Source organism: Leuciscus leuciscus (assembly GCF_965113295.1).
Source record: "Leuciscus leuciscus genome assembly, chromosome: 12".
NCBI lineage: Eukaryota > Metazoa > Chordata > Actinopteri > Cypriniformes > Leuciscidae > Leuciscus > Leuciscus leuciscus.
Window position 1 is genome coordinate 1324309 of NC_138736.1, and position 21337 is coordinate 1345645.

Below are 21337 nucleotides of genomic sequence, written 5' to 3' on the forward strand. Positions count from 1 at the left end.
ACCGAACAGTGACGGCAGAACGGACTCTGCCAAGGGAAAGACACGGGCTCACCTCTGGGAGCTGTACCATGGAAGAATACACATATGGGATCGCCGTCTAGCACAAGTTCCACCAGTGCATACGAGTGGTAAGCCTAGCATTGGATGCTCCGCCACGTCCAATGCTGCAGGGGGTACGGAGGAGCTCAACAGGGTTCAGCCGAAGGGGAACTCAGTTGGAGTAGAATGGCACACGTATCCAGTCCATAGGAGGAGAATGGCGCAGCAAGCCGACACATCGAGTGGGGCTTACGGTGTTAACTGGCTTCAATGTGAAGAGAGCACACGGGAAGCGTCCAGCTCGACACGTAAGCTTTAGACTCTAGCGAACGTAGGGAAAACGCACCACAGAACAGGGAAACAGATAATAACCCTGGCAAAAACAAACATAATCCTGGCAGTAATGGTCCAGTTGATGTTTATTTTACAGATATCAGATATGACTTATTTGATTGGGAGGGCCTTAATTCAACAATAAATAGAGCATCATTTCTGAGTACAATATTTTTCAACTAGACCATCTTCAGACTGCTGGTTCGTATTAATATTTATATCTGTTTAATAGGACATTTTTGCTTTGAAATGTTTTGATAGGGCATAATATAACTCATATGAATAATATATTGGATAAAAAATAAGTATAGCAATTGTTTATAAACATGTATTAATAATGCTATTTTTTGTTTATATAATTTTTTTTCTTTTGTTTAAAACCAGATACCGGCTGAATTGTGAAGGTCTTCTGTGAGGTTGATACATTGACGAATTCCAGGTGAGTTGAAGGTTTATGCACTCTCTATACCGGGATAACATTATAATTGGAATCCATTATTTTTCTTATTATTATTTTTCCCTAATGGGAGTTAATGGCAGCCATATGAACCGTAAGTAGGAAAATTATAAAATATGGCACACTTGTAGTGATGGTAAAGAAAAGTAAAAAAAAATGACTGGTACATTTAATCGGAACCACGATCTGAAAACGAATCTAAGGAATCTGAAAGGAGGAAGTTAATTATTATACAGTGATGATTTAAGCACAACAAAATAACAATACAGTTCCAAAAGAAAGAAAAGAAGAAAGTTTTAGTTAACTATAATAACAGTGTAAAGTTTTACCAAATTGTCTTAATATCATGGGTGTAGAAGATGAAATAAAATAAAAATAGAGCAAACTCAGCAAAGGCATTTAAAATCCAAAGAACGAGGCAGGGTTAGTCACATTATACTGACTTTAAGTCATGGGGCTCTATCTTGCACCAGCGCAATTTACTTTTGTACAGCGACGCATGTCTCATTCCTATTTTGCACCCGACGCACAGCGAACTTTTCCCTTTGGCAGACGCACGTCGGTAAATGAGGGAATGAACTTGTGCTCCCGGGGGCGGTTCAGCGAAAAGAGGCGTGTTCCGGCGCAAACGTTCCCTGGTGCTATTTTGCAGTTTCAGAAAACAATTCCGCCACAGACCAGGATCCGCCCACAAAGTTACTTGCGTTTCGCGTTTGATATTTGCGTTTCAGATAGTTAAAATATGGCCCATGGGGTTTTTCTATATCATTTCATCATTACAATAGCAATATATATTATGTTTATGTGTTATGTGTATGTAGAAATTGAAAATAATAACTGTATATGCTGAGGTGATGTGATGTTATGTCTTATATCAGGATGGCCATACTTGTGGTTTTGTTTCTAACACTTACTGGGCTGTGCGTCGCTGATTCCCAAGGTACATTTAGAATAATACAAGATAAAATACTGGATATAAAAATCTCTAACCATTGTGAATTACATTTTGAGCAGATTCATTTATTAAAATTATACCCTGAAATATGGTCATTGAAAATGTGTTTTATTTATTTATATATATATTTTATTTCATATCATCTTGAACAGGGAATCTTGCTCTTAATGGCATGGCTGTGCAGTCCTCCTTAGGCCACCCACAGGGAGATGCTCAACATGCAATAGATGGAAACAGAGACTCAGATTTCAAGAAGGAGTCATGCACTGTCACTAAAACTGAGTTTAATCCATGGTGGAGAGTTGACCTTGGAAATGTCTACAGTGTAAGCAATGTTACCATCACTAATCGTGGAGACTGTTGCAATGACCGTCTTAGAGGAGCTCAGATTCGTATTGGTAACAAGCTGGACAACAACGGAAACAACAATGAGCTGTAAGAAATGTTTCAGTTGTTCTATCATCTTCCCATGTTTATGATGTTCAATCTGGTTTAATAAAACAAGTAAAATTGTAACTCCACACACCAAACACTCAGTGAGCCACAGCCATGGAGATGTACTTTACTTCAACATTTTATTCAGATTGTGATAAGACATTTGTTTCTTGTAGCAGTGCTATACAAAACCATGTGATTTCAATACAGCTGAATTGAATTTGTTAGACGTGTGAATTGTGTTGCGTAGCTTCTGGTTTTCATTTTAACACTGTTCATGTATTTGCAGGGTTGCAACTCTTCTCACTGCTCCTAATGGCACACAAACATTTTCATTTGAGTCTGTTAATGGCCGATATGTCAACATATTTTTACCTGGGAATGATGAAATCCTCACTGTGTGTGAAGTCGAGGTGTTTGCAGGTAAGGGACAGAGAGAAGATTGGGATAGAATTTGTTTATGTACTTATTAATGTGTGAGTAACTTTTATTATTTTATCAACAGTAATGGACACACCAGCGTACATTTGTGGTCCAAGTGAGTTTTCTTCATTACTTTCAATGTTGTCGATAACGCATATATAATATTCTTACTGAACATTTGGTAACCAATAAGGGATAATGTACATCAAAACAGATGTTATCGCAAAATAAACCCGACAGGGTGATCAAGACCCCGGCTTATTACATGGCTACTAGCCACAAAAGAAATCATTTTGGACCCAAAATATTGATTTGAGTTGAAATATTTTATAAACTTGCTTGTAATAAACACAAAGCTTCCGTGAAGAAAAAAATATTCCTAGCAAGACTAACATTTAAGGGATATTGTACAGTCATTTAAAACAAATAAATAATTACATGGTTTGATTTGTGTAAAAATAGTATTACATAGCTTACCATTATTTTGCCTATTTTATTGGGATTAAACTTTAGCACATTAAAGTAAAAAGAAAAAAGTTATTGTTTATTATTTTGTTATACAGGGAATCTTGCTCTTGGAGCCACAGCTGTCCAGTCTTCCACATATCCTCAAGCAGTACCTCAAAGGGCTGTCGATGGCAACAGGAATTCAAATTACAATGGTGCGTCATGCAGTATGACTAATGCGGACAGAGACCCCTGGTGGAGAGTTGACTTGGGGGTAGTCTACAAGGTAAACAGGGTTAGCATCACTAATCGTGGAGATGGTGCTCCAGAGAGGATAAATGGAGCTCAGATCCGTATCGGCAACAGCCTGGAAAATAATGGCAACAATAATGAGCTGTAAGTATTGTTTCTCTCTCTTAATAATTACACAAGTGTTTAGAAAATGAGTAAATAAGATAACATTACTTTGAATAAATCCTTTTAATACAAACTTGCCTTTGACAGAAGTATATTTAAAATGCTTCTTGCCATTTTGATACGCCCTTCACTATTTCTCTGTTACTCTGTCTTCACAGGGCTGCAACTGTTGTGTCCATTCCACTTGGAGAGACAAAAACATTTGAGTTTAAGCCTATTAAGGGGCGATATGTGAACATTTTTATTTCTGGGCGCAATGAATATCTCACACTGTGTGAGGTTGAGGTGTTTTCAGGTGAGCAATAAAAGGAGAGAGAGATGTTGTGTAGACATTTGGGTAACACTTTATTTTACGGTGCCCTTGATACAGAGTAATTACTTAATTAGGTACTTAGTAATAGACGTTGTAATAACATGTAACAAAATGTACTTAACATGTAACTAAGTTATGGAACAGCCTGTACTTACAGATTGTAATTACACACATGTAATAGGCAGCTACTGTTACACATGTGTAACAAGCCGAGTTGGATGAGGTTTATAGATACACATGAAGTACACTTAAGTACATTCTTGATACACTTTATTTTACGTAGCTTATACCTGTGTAATATTATTTAATTACAATGTAATAAGGAAACTACTGCATGCATTTAAGCTGTGAACTAGTGAGTTAAATCAAACTAAGGCAGAGAAAGATAAGGTATGTATACACAAAGTACACTTAAGTACATTCTTGATACACTTTATTTTACGTAGCTCATCCCTGTGTAACATTATGTAATTACAATGTAATTAGGAAACGACTGCATGCATTTAAGCTGTGAACTAGTGAGTTAAATCCAAGTAAGGCAGAGATGGATAAGGTATGTATACACAAAGTACACTTAAGTACATTCTTGATACACTTTATTTTACGTAGCTTATACCTGTGTAATATTATGTAATTACAATGTAATTAGGAAACTACTGCATGCTAGAGTTCTCAACGGGCCTGAAAATTACAACCCGACCCGACCCGGCCCGTGGTTTTTAAAGCCCGGACCCGATGTAACCCGACACATCAACTTGAATTATCTGCCCGAACCCGCGTTTTTTTTTTTTTTTTTTTCATACACCTATTATCATGACCAGCAGACGGGAATTCAAATCAACCTTTAATGTTCACGCCTTTTAACAATACAAACAATAAACACTTTCCAGACCTCTGATTTTCCCACTCCTGTAGTAGCGACGGTGAATTCACCTGCGGCAAGTTTACTTTTCACCAACTCCATCTTCTCCAGGCTAAAGGCTTGCACGCAGCGGCGTCAGGTCTGCCCCCACCCCTCTCCATGATGCACGTTGCACGCAGCAGCCAGACTTTCTTTACGGTGAACAGCAGCGATGATTAATAAAAAATTGTTTGTTGTTGTTGTTTTTTTCACTGAGCGGAAAAGATTAAGCCCGAGGTCCGACCCGACCCGAGTCATTTGCTTATATTTCCGACCCGAACCCGGACCGAACCCGCGGGTCCCGTCGGGTTTGTCGGGCCGACCCGACCCGTTGAGAACTCTACTGCATGCATTTAAGTTGTGAACTAGTGAGTAAAATCAAACTAAGGCAGAGATGGATAAGGTATGTATACACAAAGTACACTTAAGTACATTCTTGATACACTTTATTTTACGTAGCTCATCCCTGTGTAATATTATGTAATTACAATGTAATTAGGAAACTACTGCATGCATTTAAGCTGTGAACTAGTGAGTTAAATCAAACTAAGGCAGATAAAGATAGGGTATGTATACACAAAGTACACTTAAGTACATTCTTGATACACTTTATTTTACGTAGCTTATCCCTGTGTAATATTATGTAATTACAATGTAATTAGGAAACTACTGCATGCATTTAAGCTGTGAACTAGTGAGTTAAATCAAAGTAAGGCAGAGATGGATAAGGTATGTATACACAAAGTACACTTAAGTACATTCTTGATACACTTTATTTTACGTAGCTTATACCTGTGTAATATTTTGTAATTGCAATGTAATTAGGAAGCTAATGCATGTATTTAAGCTATGATCTAGTGGGTTAATTCAGATGGATACCATTTGTAGATACACAGGAAGTGCACTTTAGTACAATCTTGATACACTTTACTTTATGTTACATACAAGTAATGTGTATGTAATATGTAACAGACTCGGCTTGTTACACATGTGTAACAGTAGCTGCCTATTACATGTGCGTAATTACAATCTGTAAGTATAGGCTGTTCCATAACTTAGTTACATGTTAAGTACATTTTGTTACATGTTATTACAAAGTCTATTACTAAGTAATTAATTAAGTAATTACTCTGTATCAAGGGCACCGTAAAATAAAGTGTTACCGACATTTGTACTATATGTTATATATGTGTATTTTGCCTTAATAATGGTTTTCTGATTTCATTGCCAGATTAAGTGGAATGAGAGGATGTTACGCCACAGTCCACTGATCCTACAAGCAAAATACCAAACTTCTGTTTTCTGAGCAATACTAATATTGCACTTTTTTCATTGTTTTCATTTTACCTATATGCACCTTTTATCCTTAAGATAAATAAGTTTCAGTGCACATTCAGTAAAGGTTTGTAATGGTTTTAAATGCACCTGACTCTTAACCCGTTTGATCCAGGGGTTTGTGTATTTACTTATTTTTGTTTATCTCTGCTTTCCACATCAATAAATTACTACAGCATTGCATGTTGTATTGTATGTTTCTGGATCAAAAAGAGACGCTTATTTGGATATTTACAATGAGCAGGAGGTATAGTGTTACATAGCTACCCATCTAGGGTTGAGGAGCTGATAACAAAGTAAAGAATTACATTTTACAAAAAAAAGAGAAAGAAAAAGAAAACCATGGAGAGAACAAGGATTTCCAGCCTTCTGTCCCAGAATCAACAACACAACCACCAAATCAACCAATATTAACTTTTAATTTTCTGTTATAAAGAGTAAAAAAAGGCACAAAAGCAACAAAAACCAAACCAGAAATATCAAAAAGAATAATAATGAAATTAGATACAATAGCTAATAGCTAGGGGAGAACCTGGCCAAAATAGCAAACAAAGCAAAAAACGAACTAACCCAGAAATCTCTCTAAATTACCTGGAGAAAGATAATCCAGAATAATAATTTACATAACTGTTCCCTCTCTCTCCCTTGTAAGTGGACGTCTAAGATCACAAAAATCAAGTTTATTACAGCATAGCAGTGGCAAGGTACACAAAGCACCTTGGGTTCAGCGGCGTCAGAATGAACCCAGAACATCCAAATCTTAAACCTTTTATCTTGTTACAGTTTACGACTCTTAATGTAAATGAAGTTGCTCTTGTTGTAACCGCTGTGTTAACTTTTTCTTCGTCGAAGCAGAGACCAGGAGATGTTGGGATATCTTTCAAGCAGAAGTTACTCTTTATTGAGGCCTTGCTGTGCATCGCTGTAGTCATCCAAGTCTGACTATAGCTCAGCACAGTAGAGTTTATACCTTTCAAGGGGGAGGGATACATAGTGGTGGAGACAATCTAAACAAAGCATGCAAATGCAGTACAGGAGTCAACCCGTTACCGGAATTTCCCCGGCCCTGATCTCATCAGCATAACAGTGTCATTCAAATGCATAGATGCTAATCCAATCATACCTTCACATTATCATAGAGACAAAGGCACAGCTGTGCCTTGAGCTTAAGGCGAGACACGGCAGGCAAAAACATTGATTTTCATGCAGTGGTCAGTTTTGAGATTTTGGGCTAGTTTACTCCTTCATTATGTGTTCTTTCAAGCTGCTATAAAGAAAACGTTGCAAATATACATTAAGATGTTTATTTTATTACATTTTGTTTACTTGCGGCTGTAAGTTTCTCCCGAATTTACCAGGAAGTTAGCATTACAATGCGACACGCCGAGATCCGTCTGTTTACTGAAGTCTGTCATGACCGGTATCGTTGTGAAGCTCTGAGTCTCCTGCACAACGCTATGTAACCCAAATATGGCCATTTCCTTTCTATCAGTAACCAATTGTGAATGTCCAAAGGGGGATTAAAGCTAACGCCGATTTCACATTTAGAGCTATTTAAATCTTTAACTGCCGTTTTCAGGTTTTCTCAAAATGAGTTTTTTGTCATTCTCCAGTAGAAACATCTCAGCCTATGTAGCACCTACAGTGGGTACGGAAAGTATTCAGACCCCCTTACATTTTTGACTCTTTGTTATATTGCAGCCATTTGCTAAAATCATTTCAGTTAATTTTTTCCCTCGTTATTGTACACACAGCACCCCATATTGACAGAAAACACAGAATTGTTGACATTTTTGCACATTTATTAAAAAAGAAAAACTGAAATATCACATGGTCCTAAGTATTCAGACCCTTTGCTGTGACACTCATATATTTAACTCAGGTGCTGTCCATTTCTTCTGATCATCCTTGAGATGGTTCTACGCCTTCATTTGAGTCCAGCTGTGTTTGATTATACTGATTGGACTTGATTAGGAAAACCACACACCTTTCTATATAAGACCTTACAGCTCACAGTGCATGTCAGAGCAAATGAGAATCATGAGGTCAAAGGAACTGCCTGAAGAGCTCAGAAACAGAATTGTGGCAAGGCACAGATCTGGCCATGGTTACAAAAAAATTCTGCTGCAATTAAGGTTCCTAAGAGCACAGTGGCCTCCATAATCCTCAAATGGAAGACGTTTGGGACGACCAGAACCCTTCCTAGTGCTGGCCGTCCGGCCTAACTGAGCTATCGGGGGAGAAGAGCCTTGGTGAGAGAGGTAAAGAAGAACCCAAAGGTCACTGTGGCTGAGCTCCAGAGATGGGAGAAAGTTGTAGTAAGTCAACCATCACTGCAGCCATCCACCAGTCGGGGCTTTATGGCGGAGTGGCCCGACGGAAGCCTCTCCTCAGTGCAAGACACATGAAAGCACACCTGAAGGACTCCAAGATGGTGATCAATAAGATTCTCTGGTCTGATGAGACCAAGATATAACTTTTTGGCCTTAATTCTAAGCGGTATGTGTGGAGAAAACCAGGCACTGCTCATCACCTGTCCAATACAGTCTCAACAGTGAAGCATGGTGGTGGCAGCATCATGCTGTGGGGTGTTCTTCAGCTGCAGGGACAGGACGACTGGTTGCAATCGAGGGAAAGATGAATGCGGCCAAGTACAGGGATATCCTGGATGAAAACCTTCTCCAGAGTGCTCTGGACCTCAGACTGGGCCGAAGGTTCACCTTCCAACAAGACAATGACCCTAAGCACACAGCTAAATTAACAAAGGAGTGGCTTCACAACAACTCCGTGACTGTTCTTGAATGGCCCAGCCAGAGCCCTGACTCAAACCCAATTGAGCATCTCTGGAGAGACCTGAAAATGGCTGTCCACCAACATTTACCATCCAACCTATCAGAACTGGAGAGGATCTGCAAGGAGGAATGGCAGAGGATACCCAAATCCAGGTGTGAAAAACTTGTTGCATCTTTCCCAAAAAGACTCATGGCTGTATTAGATCAAAAGGGTGCTTCTACTAAATACTGAGCAAAGGGTCTGAATACTTAGGACCATGTGATATTTCAGTTTTTCTTTTTTTTTAAATGTGCAAAAATGTCAACAATTCTGTGTTTTTCTGCCAATATGGGGTGCTGTGTGTACAATAATGAGGAAAAAAAAATAACTTAAATGATTTTAGCAATGGAACTTCGGGCATATATTCAGGCCAGATTCTCAGGATCACATGCGATAAAGCTGGACCGAATTCAAGGCATGAATCGTTGACCGAAAATGCAAGTGGAAGTGAACGCAGTCAGGATCCACCTCTGTCTTAACAACAGACAGGATTTTAAGCTCAACTGTTCAGAGAGATCCCAGGCATGGCCTAGGATGATTTAACCCCCTCTCAAGAACCTGATGGTGCTTTCACACTTAAAGGAAATAATAATGACAAAAAACTGAAACCATGGTAGAAAAAAATTACAATGCTTAAAACACTGTGTCACCGGCTCATAGCCACTGCATATTTAAAAAAGTAATATCCTATACTAAACCTGAAGTAATCTTGATAAAACAATCTCAAAGCTTGAAAGCTTACAATCTAAATCTCTTGGGTGACTGATTTCCTAAATAAATTACAGAGGAGGCATAATTTATCAATTTGCAACAAGAATATGTTCACGGTGACCTTTATTTTGAAATAGCGATGAACATGAAAAATCATGAAAGATTGGTAGAAACCTCAGTTTGTTTTCATGCCAAGAGTTCAAAAGATAGCATCCATTCAATGTTTTTATTTTATTTTTATTTATTTAAAAGGTCTGAAAATATTTTACTATAAAGAAAATAATAATAGATTCACTATTTGTGATGTGTCAGTGAGCTATAACGCACATATCTGTTTCTGAGGTTGAATTCATATAAAGCTTCCAGTACTAGTTCTGAATAGGATGTCTACTTCATAAATTGTATAAAAATTGTGGAAATAGTGGTTCAGATCACTCAATCCACATATAGAAATGGAGGTGCCCTTATATGCCCTATAAAACAATTCTGTTGCTTAGTAAATATCACAGTATATATATTTTTTTATTAACTTAATAAAATCTCTGAATATCATTTACTTGATTGTTTGAATTAAACATACCAAAATAGTTGACTAAAAATCCAACAGTTAACTTTATCTAAAATGTACAGTTCCCTTTCGAGAGGTCTCGTATTGCGTAAGGAGCTTACACTATGGAAAAACTCCTTTTCTCGAGAATATTGTAGCCAGTTTGTTTTTTAGCGCAGTGCAGCTGCACAGGTATGTAGCTAGAATTGTGTCTTTATTACATGTGAGAAAATAAATGATCTGAGAGAAAAAAAAAGTTTGAGAGAAAAAGTTATCACACTGATAACAAAAAAGCATTTCATGAGAGAAAAAAGAATATTTGAGAGAAAAAGTTTTCATACCAATAGCAAAAAATAATAATTTTTGAGACTAAAAAAAGTTTTGAGAGAAAGTATTTTCTCATAGAACATGAAAAAATATAAGTTTGAAATTTTTAAAATTATTTCTGAGAAAAAAAATCTCTCTCAAAATACTTTGAAAAAAACTCTCAAATATAATTTTTTTTCTATCAGTGTGAAAACATTTTCTCAAAAAAAAAAAGTGTTTCTCTCAAAACGCTTTTCTTTGCTCGTGATGCAATTTCTTGCTCTTGTGTCAGGATTCTGCTTTCACTGTGAGAATTGTGTCATGGGCGGGGCCGCGTTCCTATTGGCCAGTCGGGTGAGCATCGTCTTGTCTTGGGAGTCGGAACTGAATCATTACACCATTGTGTATGTTAGCACACTTTCCACTTGAAGCGTCATTCTGATTAACACTCCCAGAGAAGAGAGATGAACTTTTGGGTAAAGTGTTTTAGATATCATCATATAGAGACTGTGTCTTTTCCCCGAATAGGTAAATACAAAAAACTCCCAAACCCATTTAAGTGTGATTGATGTTCAACTAATAAAAAACAGATATAATACAGATGAACAAATGATAAAGTTGGGTTGCTGAATATTCGATCCCTTACTTCAAAAGCACTTCTTGTTAAAGATATGATTACAGATTATAACCTAGATGTGCTGTGTGTGACAGCACTTTTGTTGTTCCAGCACTTTAGACACAGTTGCTCCTTTGCGAAGATTAAAGAAAATAGGCCAACACCGTGGAACAACGAGCAGACTCGGGCCCTTAAGAGAGCAGCCAGAAAAATGGAGTGAAACTAGAAGAAAACAAAACTAGAGGTATTTCGCATTTCATGGAAGGAGAGTTCGATTGCTTACAGAGAGGCTTTACAAGCTGCTAGATCTGCTTATTTCTCAACCCTATTAGAAGAAAATATACAAAACCATTAGGTATTTATTTGAAACAGTGGCTAAACTAATGAAAAAGAAAGCTTCAAGCCCAGAAGTTTCCAAGCAATACAGCAGTAATGACTTTATGAACTTCTTTACTTACAAGATTGATAATATCAGGGAGAAAATTATAACTATGCAACCGTCTACTACAGTATCGCATCAGGCAGTGCATTGTAGTCTCCCTGAGGAAAAATTCGATTAAAGGGTTAGTTAACCCAAAAATGAAAATTATGTCATTAATGACTCACCCTCATGTCGTTCCAAGACCGTAAGACCTCCGTTCATCTTCGGAACACAGTTTAAGATATTTTAGATTCAGTCCGAGAGCTTTCTGTTTTCCTCCATTGAAAGTCAATGGACGGCATACTGTGTTCACGTCCAGAAAGGCAATACAGACATCATCAAAGTAGTCCATGTGACATCAGTGGCTCAATCTTAAGTTTATCAAGCGACGATAATACTTTTTGTGCGCAAAAAGTAAACAAAAATAACGACTTTATTCCACTATTCATTTCCTTCTCTCTCTGGACCTCGTAGTGTTTTTGCGCAGCGCGTCGCACACATGACCAGCGTCGGCCAATAGTGAGCCTGCGTGATGACGTGTAACACAGACGCGCTGCGCAAAAACACTACGAGGCCCAGAGAGAGAAGGAAATGAATAGTGGAATAAAGTCGTTATTTTTGTTTACTTTTTGCGCACAAAAAGTATTATCGTCGCTTGATAAACTTAAGATTGAGGAACAGATCAATGGAGGAACAGAAAGCTCTCGGACTAAATCTAAAATATCTTAATTTGTGTTCCGAAGATGAACGAAGGTCTTACGCGGTTGGAACGACATGAGGGTGAGTCATTACTGACATAATTTTCATTTTTGGGTGAACTAACCCTTTAATTTATTGCTATAGGAGAGGAACCGACAACTTGTATGTTAGACCCTATACCGACTAATGCCAAGTTCAGACTGCACGATTTTCAAAGTAGTCGGGTCACTGTTCTTTTCACACTGCATGACTATCCAGGGTAACATTCAGTTGCTGGTGTGTTCACACTGCACGATGCATCGGCGACAGGAGGTTTCACACTGCATGACTTTCAGGAGGAAGAATCGCCGACAACTCCTGTCTGGTCCGCAAACTACGTTTCGCAACCAAACACACGCGAGAGTGATAAGGAAATAGCGCAAAATCCCGCGTGCGTATAGACCGCAGTTCTCGCGCGAGACTGAAATTGTTATTAAAAATGATAGCCTGCAAGAAGCTTGCGATCCAAATTGTCTGTGCACTGATTTGCAGCGAAAAGGAGAAAAAGAAAAACATTATGCGTGAGGAAATGGCTGGGAAGACAAGGGGAGCAATCTGACTGTGTGTTCCGCAAAGAGAGTTTGGGGTAAATAAATAATGTTGCAATGTGCTGCTGGTCAAGCAAATGTTTGTGCTTTTTTTCTGTTTGATATAATTGTATATCTATTAAAATACTGATATTCTGGTCTATAACTCCTCCCCGAACTTCCCGCTGCTCTGTATCTTGCTCTCTCATTGGCTGTCGGTCATCGCCGATGTAGTTTTCAGTCAGAACACTTTCACACTGCAGGATTTTGAGTCGCAGACAGGTCCAGATATTTAGAATGCCAAATATCTCACGGGCGTTGGCGACTAGTCGGCGATTCTCTCAGATCGCGTCTTTGCTCATTCATACTGTGTGATTGTCACTCGCGTGAACGAGCACCGATTTGCCTGTGATTTCGGGCATTTGTCTGCGATTTCTCAAAACCTGTCGGGGATCCAAAATCGGGGCTAAAATCATGCAGTCTGAACTCGGCATAAGCTAATGAAAGAGATGCCAACTGTCATTATGTAACGAACATGATGCACGGAGTCACATGATGCACTGAGTCACATGATGTGGGGAGCACATGGCTTAAGAGAGTTGGAAGATGCCAGTTAGAGGGTAATGCCTTGTGCAGTGGGAAGATGTGGGAAGTTAATCCCTGCATATCTCCAAAAAACCTGGAACCTTTCATTGATTGCCTTGGGATTTATGGACCTTTTGGAAGTTGCTGGATGTTCAGGGAAATTACCAATGGTACAACTGACAATGGAGGACAGATCATTTGTCTGACTGACTGACGGGACAAAACCAAACAAGTATTGTTTTTTTTTCTTATATTCTTATGTTGGGTTTGCCAGTTGAGTGTCCATGGGACTGTGTAAATATTGTTTGAAGTGCTAAAAAAAAAAACTCTTTCTGAACTGCACAGTGGACTGGTTGCTCAGTGCTGGTCTGAATGGACTTAATGGTCTAAGAACATATGAACTCTAAGCTACTAGGCTGGATTGAGAACTCCGTTAAGAACTGTTAATGTGAACTTGTGAAACTGGGGGGTTGCACCCTAAATGAGTTAAAAAGAAATGAACTGAATTTAAACTAATTTAATCTTTGAACGAACTAATTTCTTTTTGTTGAAAGATTTTGTCATGTTAAGTGGGCCCAGAATTGGGAATTGAGTATTTTAATTTCTGGGATCCTTTCCTTATAAATTGTTTGATTTCTTTCATAATTTTTTGATTTCTTTTTTTTTTTTTTTTTTTTACTTTGAATTTTCTGAATAATTAATGCTTTCCCCTCACTGAATGTTATTTTGTGAAAAAAAAAAAAACCCCTGAATAACAGTTTCTATGAATTGAGCCTGTTGATATTTGTATGTTAATTCTTCATCCACATACTAAGGGTTCATACTTTTTTTCTTATGTTTGAATCCTTTGTATGGTTGACTGACTCAAAGAAATTTAGTAGGTTTAATCACCTGCTTGGCACCCCAATTAATTAGGTCAATCTGTTACAATTGATCCTCTTCTTAATATCATTAAATCATCTTTGTCTCTAGGATACGTACCAAAAACCTTTAAGCTGGCTATGATTAAACCGCTTGTTAAAAAAACGCAACTTGATTTACAGAATTAGTCAATTACAGGCCGATCTCGAATCTACCTTTCTGTCAAAGATACTAGAAAAGGCAGTATCCTTAGAACTGTGTTCCTTTATAGAAATAAATAATATCTGTGAGGATTTCCAGTCCATATTTAGACCATACCATAGTACATTACATTAATTCATTTAGCAGACGTTTTTATCCAAGACACCTCTCTTTTAGTACCGCTCTCATTTCAGTCACAAATGATTTGCTCTTATCATCCGATCGGGGTTGTATCTCTCTATAGTAGAGGTCCTGGGTACAATTTGTATGCACTTTATTTAGCGGAGAATATCTCAACTGTTATAGACTAATATGAACCCATTGAACAACGTGGGATGTGTGCCAAAATCTCTACCCGGGACGAAAGTCTTGAAAATGAGCACAACCTGTGACACTATTATCACACTACAGGTGAATGGGACTTTTTCTTCCCTTTATAGATATCCTCATACATTTCTTCCAGTTTAGTCTACATATTAAGACAAATACTTTTTGTATTAAATTTTTTTCTTAAAAATAAAATAAAATATGCAAATTAGGCAATATCTCATTAAATATGTGTACATATAAACCCTTGAAGCTACAGATTTTCTGAGGTGATCACAATGTTCACAATGACCATGATTATAAGGTCATAGAAGAGTGTAAGCATTCTGATTTGATATAAAGAAAATGGCTAATTGGGACTGAGCTGATGAAGTTGTGTCCACAAATAGATAAAAAAGGTCCAGATACCTATCATAGGTAGACTTCAACTGTGAGTGACGGAATCTAAAACAAAAATCCAGATAATCACATTTTATGATTTTTAAGTAATTAATTTGCATTTTATTGCATAACATAAGTATTTGATACATCAGAAAAGCAGAACTTTGGTACAGAAACCTTTGTTTGCAATTACAGAGATCATACGTTTCCTGTAGTTCTTGACCAGGTTTGCACACACTGCAGGGATTTTGGCCCACTCCTCCATACAGACCTTCTCCAGATCCTTCAGGTTTCGGGGCTGTCGCTGGGCAATACAGACTTTCAGCTCCTCCAAAGATTCTCTATTGGGTTCAGGTCTGGAGACTGGCTAGGCCACTCCAGGACCTTGAGATGCTTCTGACGGAGCCACTCCTTAGTTGCCCTGGCTGTGTGTTTCGGGTCATGCTGGAAGACCCAGCCACGACCCATCTTCAATGCTCTTAGTGAGGGAAGGAGGTTGTTGGCCAAGATCTCGCGATACATGGCCCCATCCATCCTCCCCTCAGTGCGATGCAGTCGTCCTGTTCCTTTTGTAGAAAAGCATCCCCAAAGAATGATGTTTCCACCTCCATACTTCACGGTTGGGATGGTGTTCTTGGGGTTGTACTCATCCTTCTTCTTCCTCCAAACACGGTGAGTGGAGTTTAGACCAAAAAGCTCTATTTTTGTCTCATCAGACCACATGACCTTCTCCCATTCCTCCTCTGGATCATCCAGATGGTCATTGGCAAACTTCAGACGGGCCTGGACATGCGCTGGCTTGAGCAGGGGGACCTTGTGTGCGCTGCAGGTTTTTAATCCATGATGGCGTAGTGTGTTACTAATGGTTTTCTTTGAGACTGTGGTCCCAGCTCTCTTCAGGTCATTGACCAGGTCCTGCCGTGTAGTTCTGGGCTGATCCCTCACCTTCCTCATGATCATTGATGCCCCACGACGTGAGATCTTGCATGGTGCCCCAAACCGAGGGAGATTGACTGTCATCTTGAACTTCTTCCATTTTCTAATAATTGCACCAACAGTCGTTGCCTTCTCACCAAGCTGCTTGCCTATTGTCCTGTAGCTAGTGATGTTACGTCTGACACCGACGCTCCGAAGCTTGCTTCAAACTCGAACGGTCCTTGCAATGAACCACTGCTTCGGAGCTTGTATCATTACGTCACTAGTCACGTGAAAATGACTTCTGAAGCAAACACACTGGTTCACTCCTGTAGTGAACCACCTGACTGCTTTGACAGCCCAATACAGTGTTGACAGGTTTGAAACCTGGCGGCTTTATTTCTTATAAAAGTGAAGGTAAAAAAAACTATAGAAACAATTACAGAAATTCTATTGGATTTAATGGTTTTCATGGGAATTGTATTGGTTGTAATGGGAATTATAGTGGTCTCTGTGGGTCTCTACTGATATGTGTTGGGTTGTATTGGTGAGGGGGATTAAATCCTAATGGAATATATCCCAAACAAACACACTACAAAAAATTATTCTGTAGCCTAGTGGTTTAAATGGTAAAAGCCAATGTTACTATTTTAATATAGACCATTAGAATTTCTGTGATGATTTCCAACTTTTTTTAAGCTGGTCTGATCTTCTGTCCTTGTCTAAAGAAATAATTACACACACACATCATGCTTAATGTTTTATTATCAAGGTGAACACATGGAATTCATTAGTTCTGTAAAATTCACCTACATAAATGAATTTCACAGCACTAACACTGTTTCAGCTTTGCTCGCCTCGGTAAACACGTAATAAACGGGGCGTTACTTGCATTTTATGGTTGTCGGCTTTGTTGCATTACATTTACTTCACCAGGAGATGGTGCTGCAATTTCTATCTGAATGAAGCTTCGAGTAATGAACCATGATCGACACAATTGTATCAGAAAGCAATAATGCTTCGAAACGCTTCATTTGGCCATCACTACCTGTAGCCCATCTCAGCCTTGTGCAGGTCTACAGTTTTATCCCTGACGTCCTTACACAGCTCTCTGGTCTTGGCCATTGTGGAGAGGTTGGAGTCTGTTTGATTGAGTGTGTGGACAGGTGTCTTTTATACAGATAACGAGTTCAAACAGGTGCAGTTAATACAGGTAATGAGTGGAGAACAGGAGGGCTTCTTAAAGAAAAACTAACAGGTCTGTGAGCGCCGGAATTCTTACTGGTTGGTAGGTGATCAAATACTTATGTCATGCAATAAAATGCAAATTAATTATTTAAAAATCATACAATGTGATTTTCTGGATTAGATTCCGTCTCTCACATTTGAATAAAATTACAGACTTCTACATGCTTTGTAAGTAGAAAAACTTGCAAAATCGGCAGTGTATCAAATACTTGTTCTCCCCACTGTATGTACACATTTAATAAGATTTGCCTAATTTGCATATTTTATTTTATTTTTAAGACAAAGTGTAATACAAAAAGTATTTGTCTTAATATGTAGACTAAACTGGTAGAAATGTATGAGGATATCTATAAAGGGAAGAAAAAGTCCCATTCACCTGTAGTGTGATAATAGTGTCACAGGTTGTGCTCATTTTCAGGACTTTCGTCCCGGGTAGAGATTTTGGCACACATCCCACGTTGTTCAATGGGGTCATATTAGTCTATAACAGTTGAGATATTCTCCGCTAAATTAAGTGCATACAAATCTTACCCAGGACCTATTAGTGTTACTCGATCTTAGTTCTGCATTTGCTTATGATGTTATGTAGAGAGTGTGTGTGATTCATTGTTACTGTCACATGCAGAACACAGTGTATTACATTAGCCTGCATACTAAAAGCTTTATCACAGTATTTATGGTGTAGCCAAATAGATTGCAAATGTGTATTCATTAGTTTATTGTTATGGACATTTATATACAATTTTCTGTCAGATGTCTTATGTTTACTTGTTTGTTTGCTTTTATTCAACTCTTAAGATGTTTTTGGAAATGAAATCCTTTACAAACATCAGTTCCTGAGAGTAAATTGCATCTGTTCAGCCGGGAATGCTACAGCAACAGTTTTTACCTTCACACTTCAGTACATCGTAGCAAAGCTGGAGTTATGCATGTCTCGTTTGCGTGATATGCACCTTGACTGACATGCAAAAACGGCAGTTTTGCAAGCTTTATCTCTCTTAAGCAACATGATATATGTAAAAGATGTTGCCCTATTCCTATTCATACCTATCTGAGTTACACATCACACTACTTGTAAAAATGCCTGGATTTGAAAATCTGTAATTATTGTGTTTCATAATCAGATTCATTTATTAAAATTATAGGATTAAAAATGGTTATTGAAAATGTGTTTATTTATTTATTTATTTATTAAGACTTTATGGTATAATTGTTTTTTTTTTGCACTTGGTAATGTGTTAATAACTGTTATTATTGTATTAACAGTAAAGGACACACCATCGTGCTCTGCTGATTCAAGTGAGTGTTCTTCATTCATTTGAATGTTGTCAGTAACACGTATATAATATTCTTACTGAATATTTGGTTAGGGATAATGTACATCATCAAGACAGTTATCACAAAATAACCCATGGCTACTAGCCACAAATAAATTATTTTGGACACAAAATATTGATTTCAGTTTAAATGTTATATTAGCTATATTATATTATGTTAAAAATGCAAATCTTCTTTGAAGAAAAATATTCCTAGCCAGGCAAACATTTAAGGGATAATGTACAGTCATTTACACAATTTATACACTTATGTGTCTCAAAAGTATTTTTGAGTCCACATGTCATGAAAACAAGAAACTCTGCTTCTAACTATTCAACTTTGCGATGCTGTTAGCGAATGTTCATTGGAAATATGGTTTTAGGAAACACCGACCATTACGGTGTAAAAAACAATCATCCAGGCAACAAGACGAACACTACTGTACTCTTAATACTAAAAATACTTCAATGCAATCTTAATATTTGAACACAACCAATAACTATAACAGAGACTCAACTGGCACCAGTTGTGTTTGTGTGAAACGAGAGAGAGCGGGTCCACAGTGTGATACAAGAAACATTAAAGAAAGGCCGGCTCCAGAAACCTGGATCAGCTGTGTGTTATCCAGCGTTACTGTTGATGACATCATTATCTGTGAATATCAGACCTCGGAATGTCATGACTGACCAATCAGAATCAAGTATTCCAGAGAGACGTGTAATAATCATTTGGATTACATAGCTTAGCATTATTTTGCCAATTTTATTGGGAAAAACACATTAAAGTAAAAAAAGAAGTTATTTATTATTTTGTGATAAACAGGGAATCTTGCTCTTGGAGCCACAGCTGTCCAGTCTTCCACATACGCTGGAGCAGGAGCTCAAAGGGCTGTCGATGGCAACAGGAACAATAAGGGGAAATGCACTTGTACTAATGGGGACAGGAACCCCTGGTGGAGAGTTGACCTGGGGAAAAGCTACGAGGTAACCAGGGTTAGCATCACTGGTAGTGTAGTATATATATTGTGTAGGCCTATAAATGGAGCTCAGATCCGTATCGGCAACAACCTGGAAAATAATGGCAACAATAATGAGCTGTAAGTATTGTCTCTCTCTTAATACACTTAGACATTTACTAAATTAAATAACATTACTTTGAAAAAATAATTTTAATATAAAAACTTGCCTTTGACAGAAATATATTTAATATGCTTCTTGCCGTTTCGATTCGCCCCTCTCTATTTCTCTGTGTGTCTTCACAGGGCTGCCAGTGTTGGGTCCATCCCAGCTGGAGTCACAACAACATTTGAGTTTAAGCCTATTAATGGACGATATGTCAACATTTTTATATCTGGGCGCAATGAACATCTCACTCTGTGTGAAGTCGAGGTGTTTGCTGGTAAGGGACAGAGAGAGAAGACTCTGTGATATAATTTGTTTATGTTCTTATTAATGTGTGTATAACTGTTATTATTTTATTAACAGACTCATCAACGTACACTTGTGTTCCAAGTGAGTGTTCTTCATTACTTTGAATGTTGTCAGTAACACATAATATAATATAATATAATATTGTTACTTAATATATTCTTACATATAATATTCTTACTGAAAATGTGATAACCAATAAGGGATAATGTGAATCAACTCAGTTGTTATTGCAAAGTAAACCCTGAAAGGCTGATCAGGACCCCATCTAATTAAATTGCTACTAACCACAAATATTTTTTTTTGGACACAAAGTATTTGAAAAAGAGTTGAAATATTATATTAGCTCACTTGTAATAAACGTAAAGCTTCTGTGAAGAAAGAATATCCCTAGCAAGACAAACAAACAAGTTCAAACAAGACAAATATTTAAGGGATAATGTACAGTCATGTACATCAAATGAATAATTACATGAACATATTGATTTGAGATGAAGCCATTTATTATCTTAGAATCCATTATGGTGTACAAAAACAATCATTCAGGCAATAAGACGAACTCTACTGTACTCTTATTACGATTATACTTCAATACAATTTTAATATTTGAACACAATTAATAACTATAACAGAGACTCAACTGGCACCAGTTGTGTTTGTATGAAACGAGAGAGAGCGGGTCCACAGTGTGATACAAGAAACATTAAAGAAAGGCCGTCTCCAGAAACCCGGATGAGCCGTGTGTTATCCAGCGTTACTGTTGATGACGTCATTATCTGGGAACATCAGACCTGAGAATGTGGCGACTGACTAATCAGATTTAAGTAGTCCAGAGAGCCGTGTAATAATCATTAGGATTACATAGTTTAGAATTATTTTGCCCATTATATTGGGATTATACTTTAGCAAATTAAATTGAAAACAAGAAAAGCTATTGTTTATTATTTTATGTTACAGTGAATCTTGCTCTTGGAGCCACAGCTGTCCAGTCTTCCACATACGCTGGAGCAGGAGCTCAAAATGCTGTCGATGGCAACAGGAATCCAATTTTGGGTGGTGGGTCATGCACTTCTACTAATGCGGACTGGTACCCCTGGTGGAGAGTTGACTTGGGGTTTGTCTACAAGGTAAACAGGGTTAGCATCACTAATCGTGGAGATTGTTGTGCAGAGAGGATAAATGGAGCTCAGATCCGTATCGGCAACAGCCTGGGATATAATGGCAACAATAATGAGCTGTAAGTATTGTCTCTCTCTTAATACCTTAGACATTTACTAAATTAAATAACATTACTTTGAAAAAATAATTTTAATATAAAAACT

The 21337-nt window shown here is 37.8% G+C and overlaps 1 protein-coding gene across 1 annotated transcript in view; it reads left to right on the forward strand.

Annotated features, from left to right (window-relative positions):
• The first annotated feature begins 549 nt into the window (after positions 1–549).
• Positions 550–21337, forward strand: part of LOC309510901 (uncharacterized protein) — a 76801-nt gene continuing 56013 nt past the window's right edge. The window contains exons 1-10 of the mRNA XM_082185884.1: positions 550–573; positions 757–811; positions 1708–1769; positions 1937–2219; positions 2509–2642; positions 2725–2757; positions 3206–3485; positions 19850–19986; positions 20073–20099; positions 20973–21252. Of these exons, the coding sequence (XP_082042010.1) occupies positions 1709–1769; positions 1937–2219; positions 2509–2642; positions 2725–2757; positions 3206–3485; positions 19850–19986; positions 20073–20099; positions 20973–21252 (1235 nt within the window). The 5' untranslated portion in view covers positions 550–573; positions 757–811; position 1708. The remainder of the gene's footprint in view (positions 574–756; positions 812–1707; positions 1770–1936; positions 2220–2508; positions 2643–2724; positions 2758–3205; positions 3486–19849; positions 19987–20072; positions 20100–20972; positions 21253–21337) is intronic.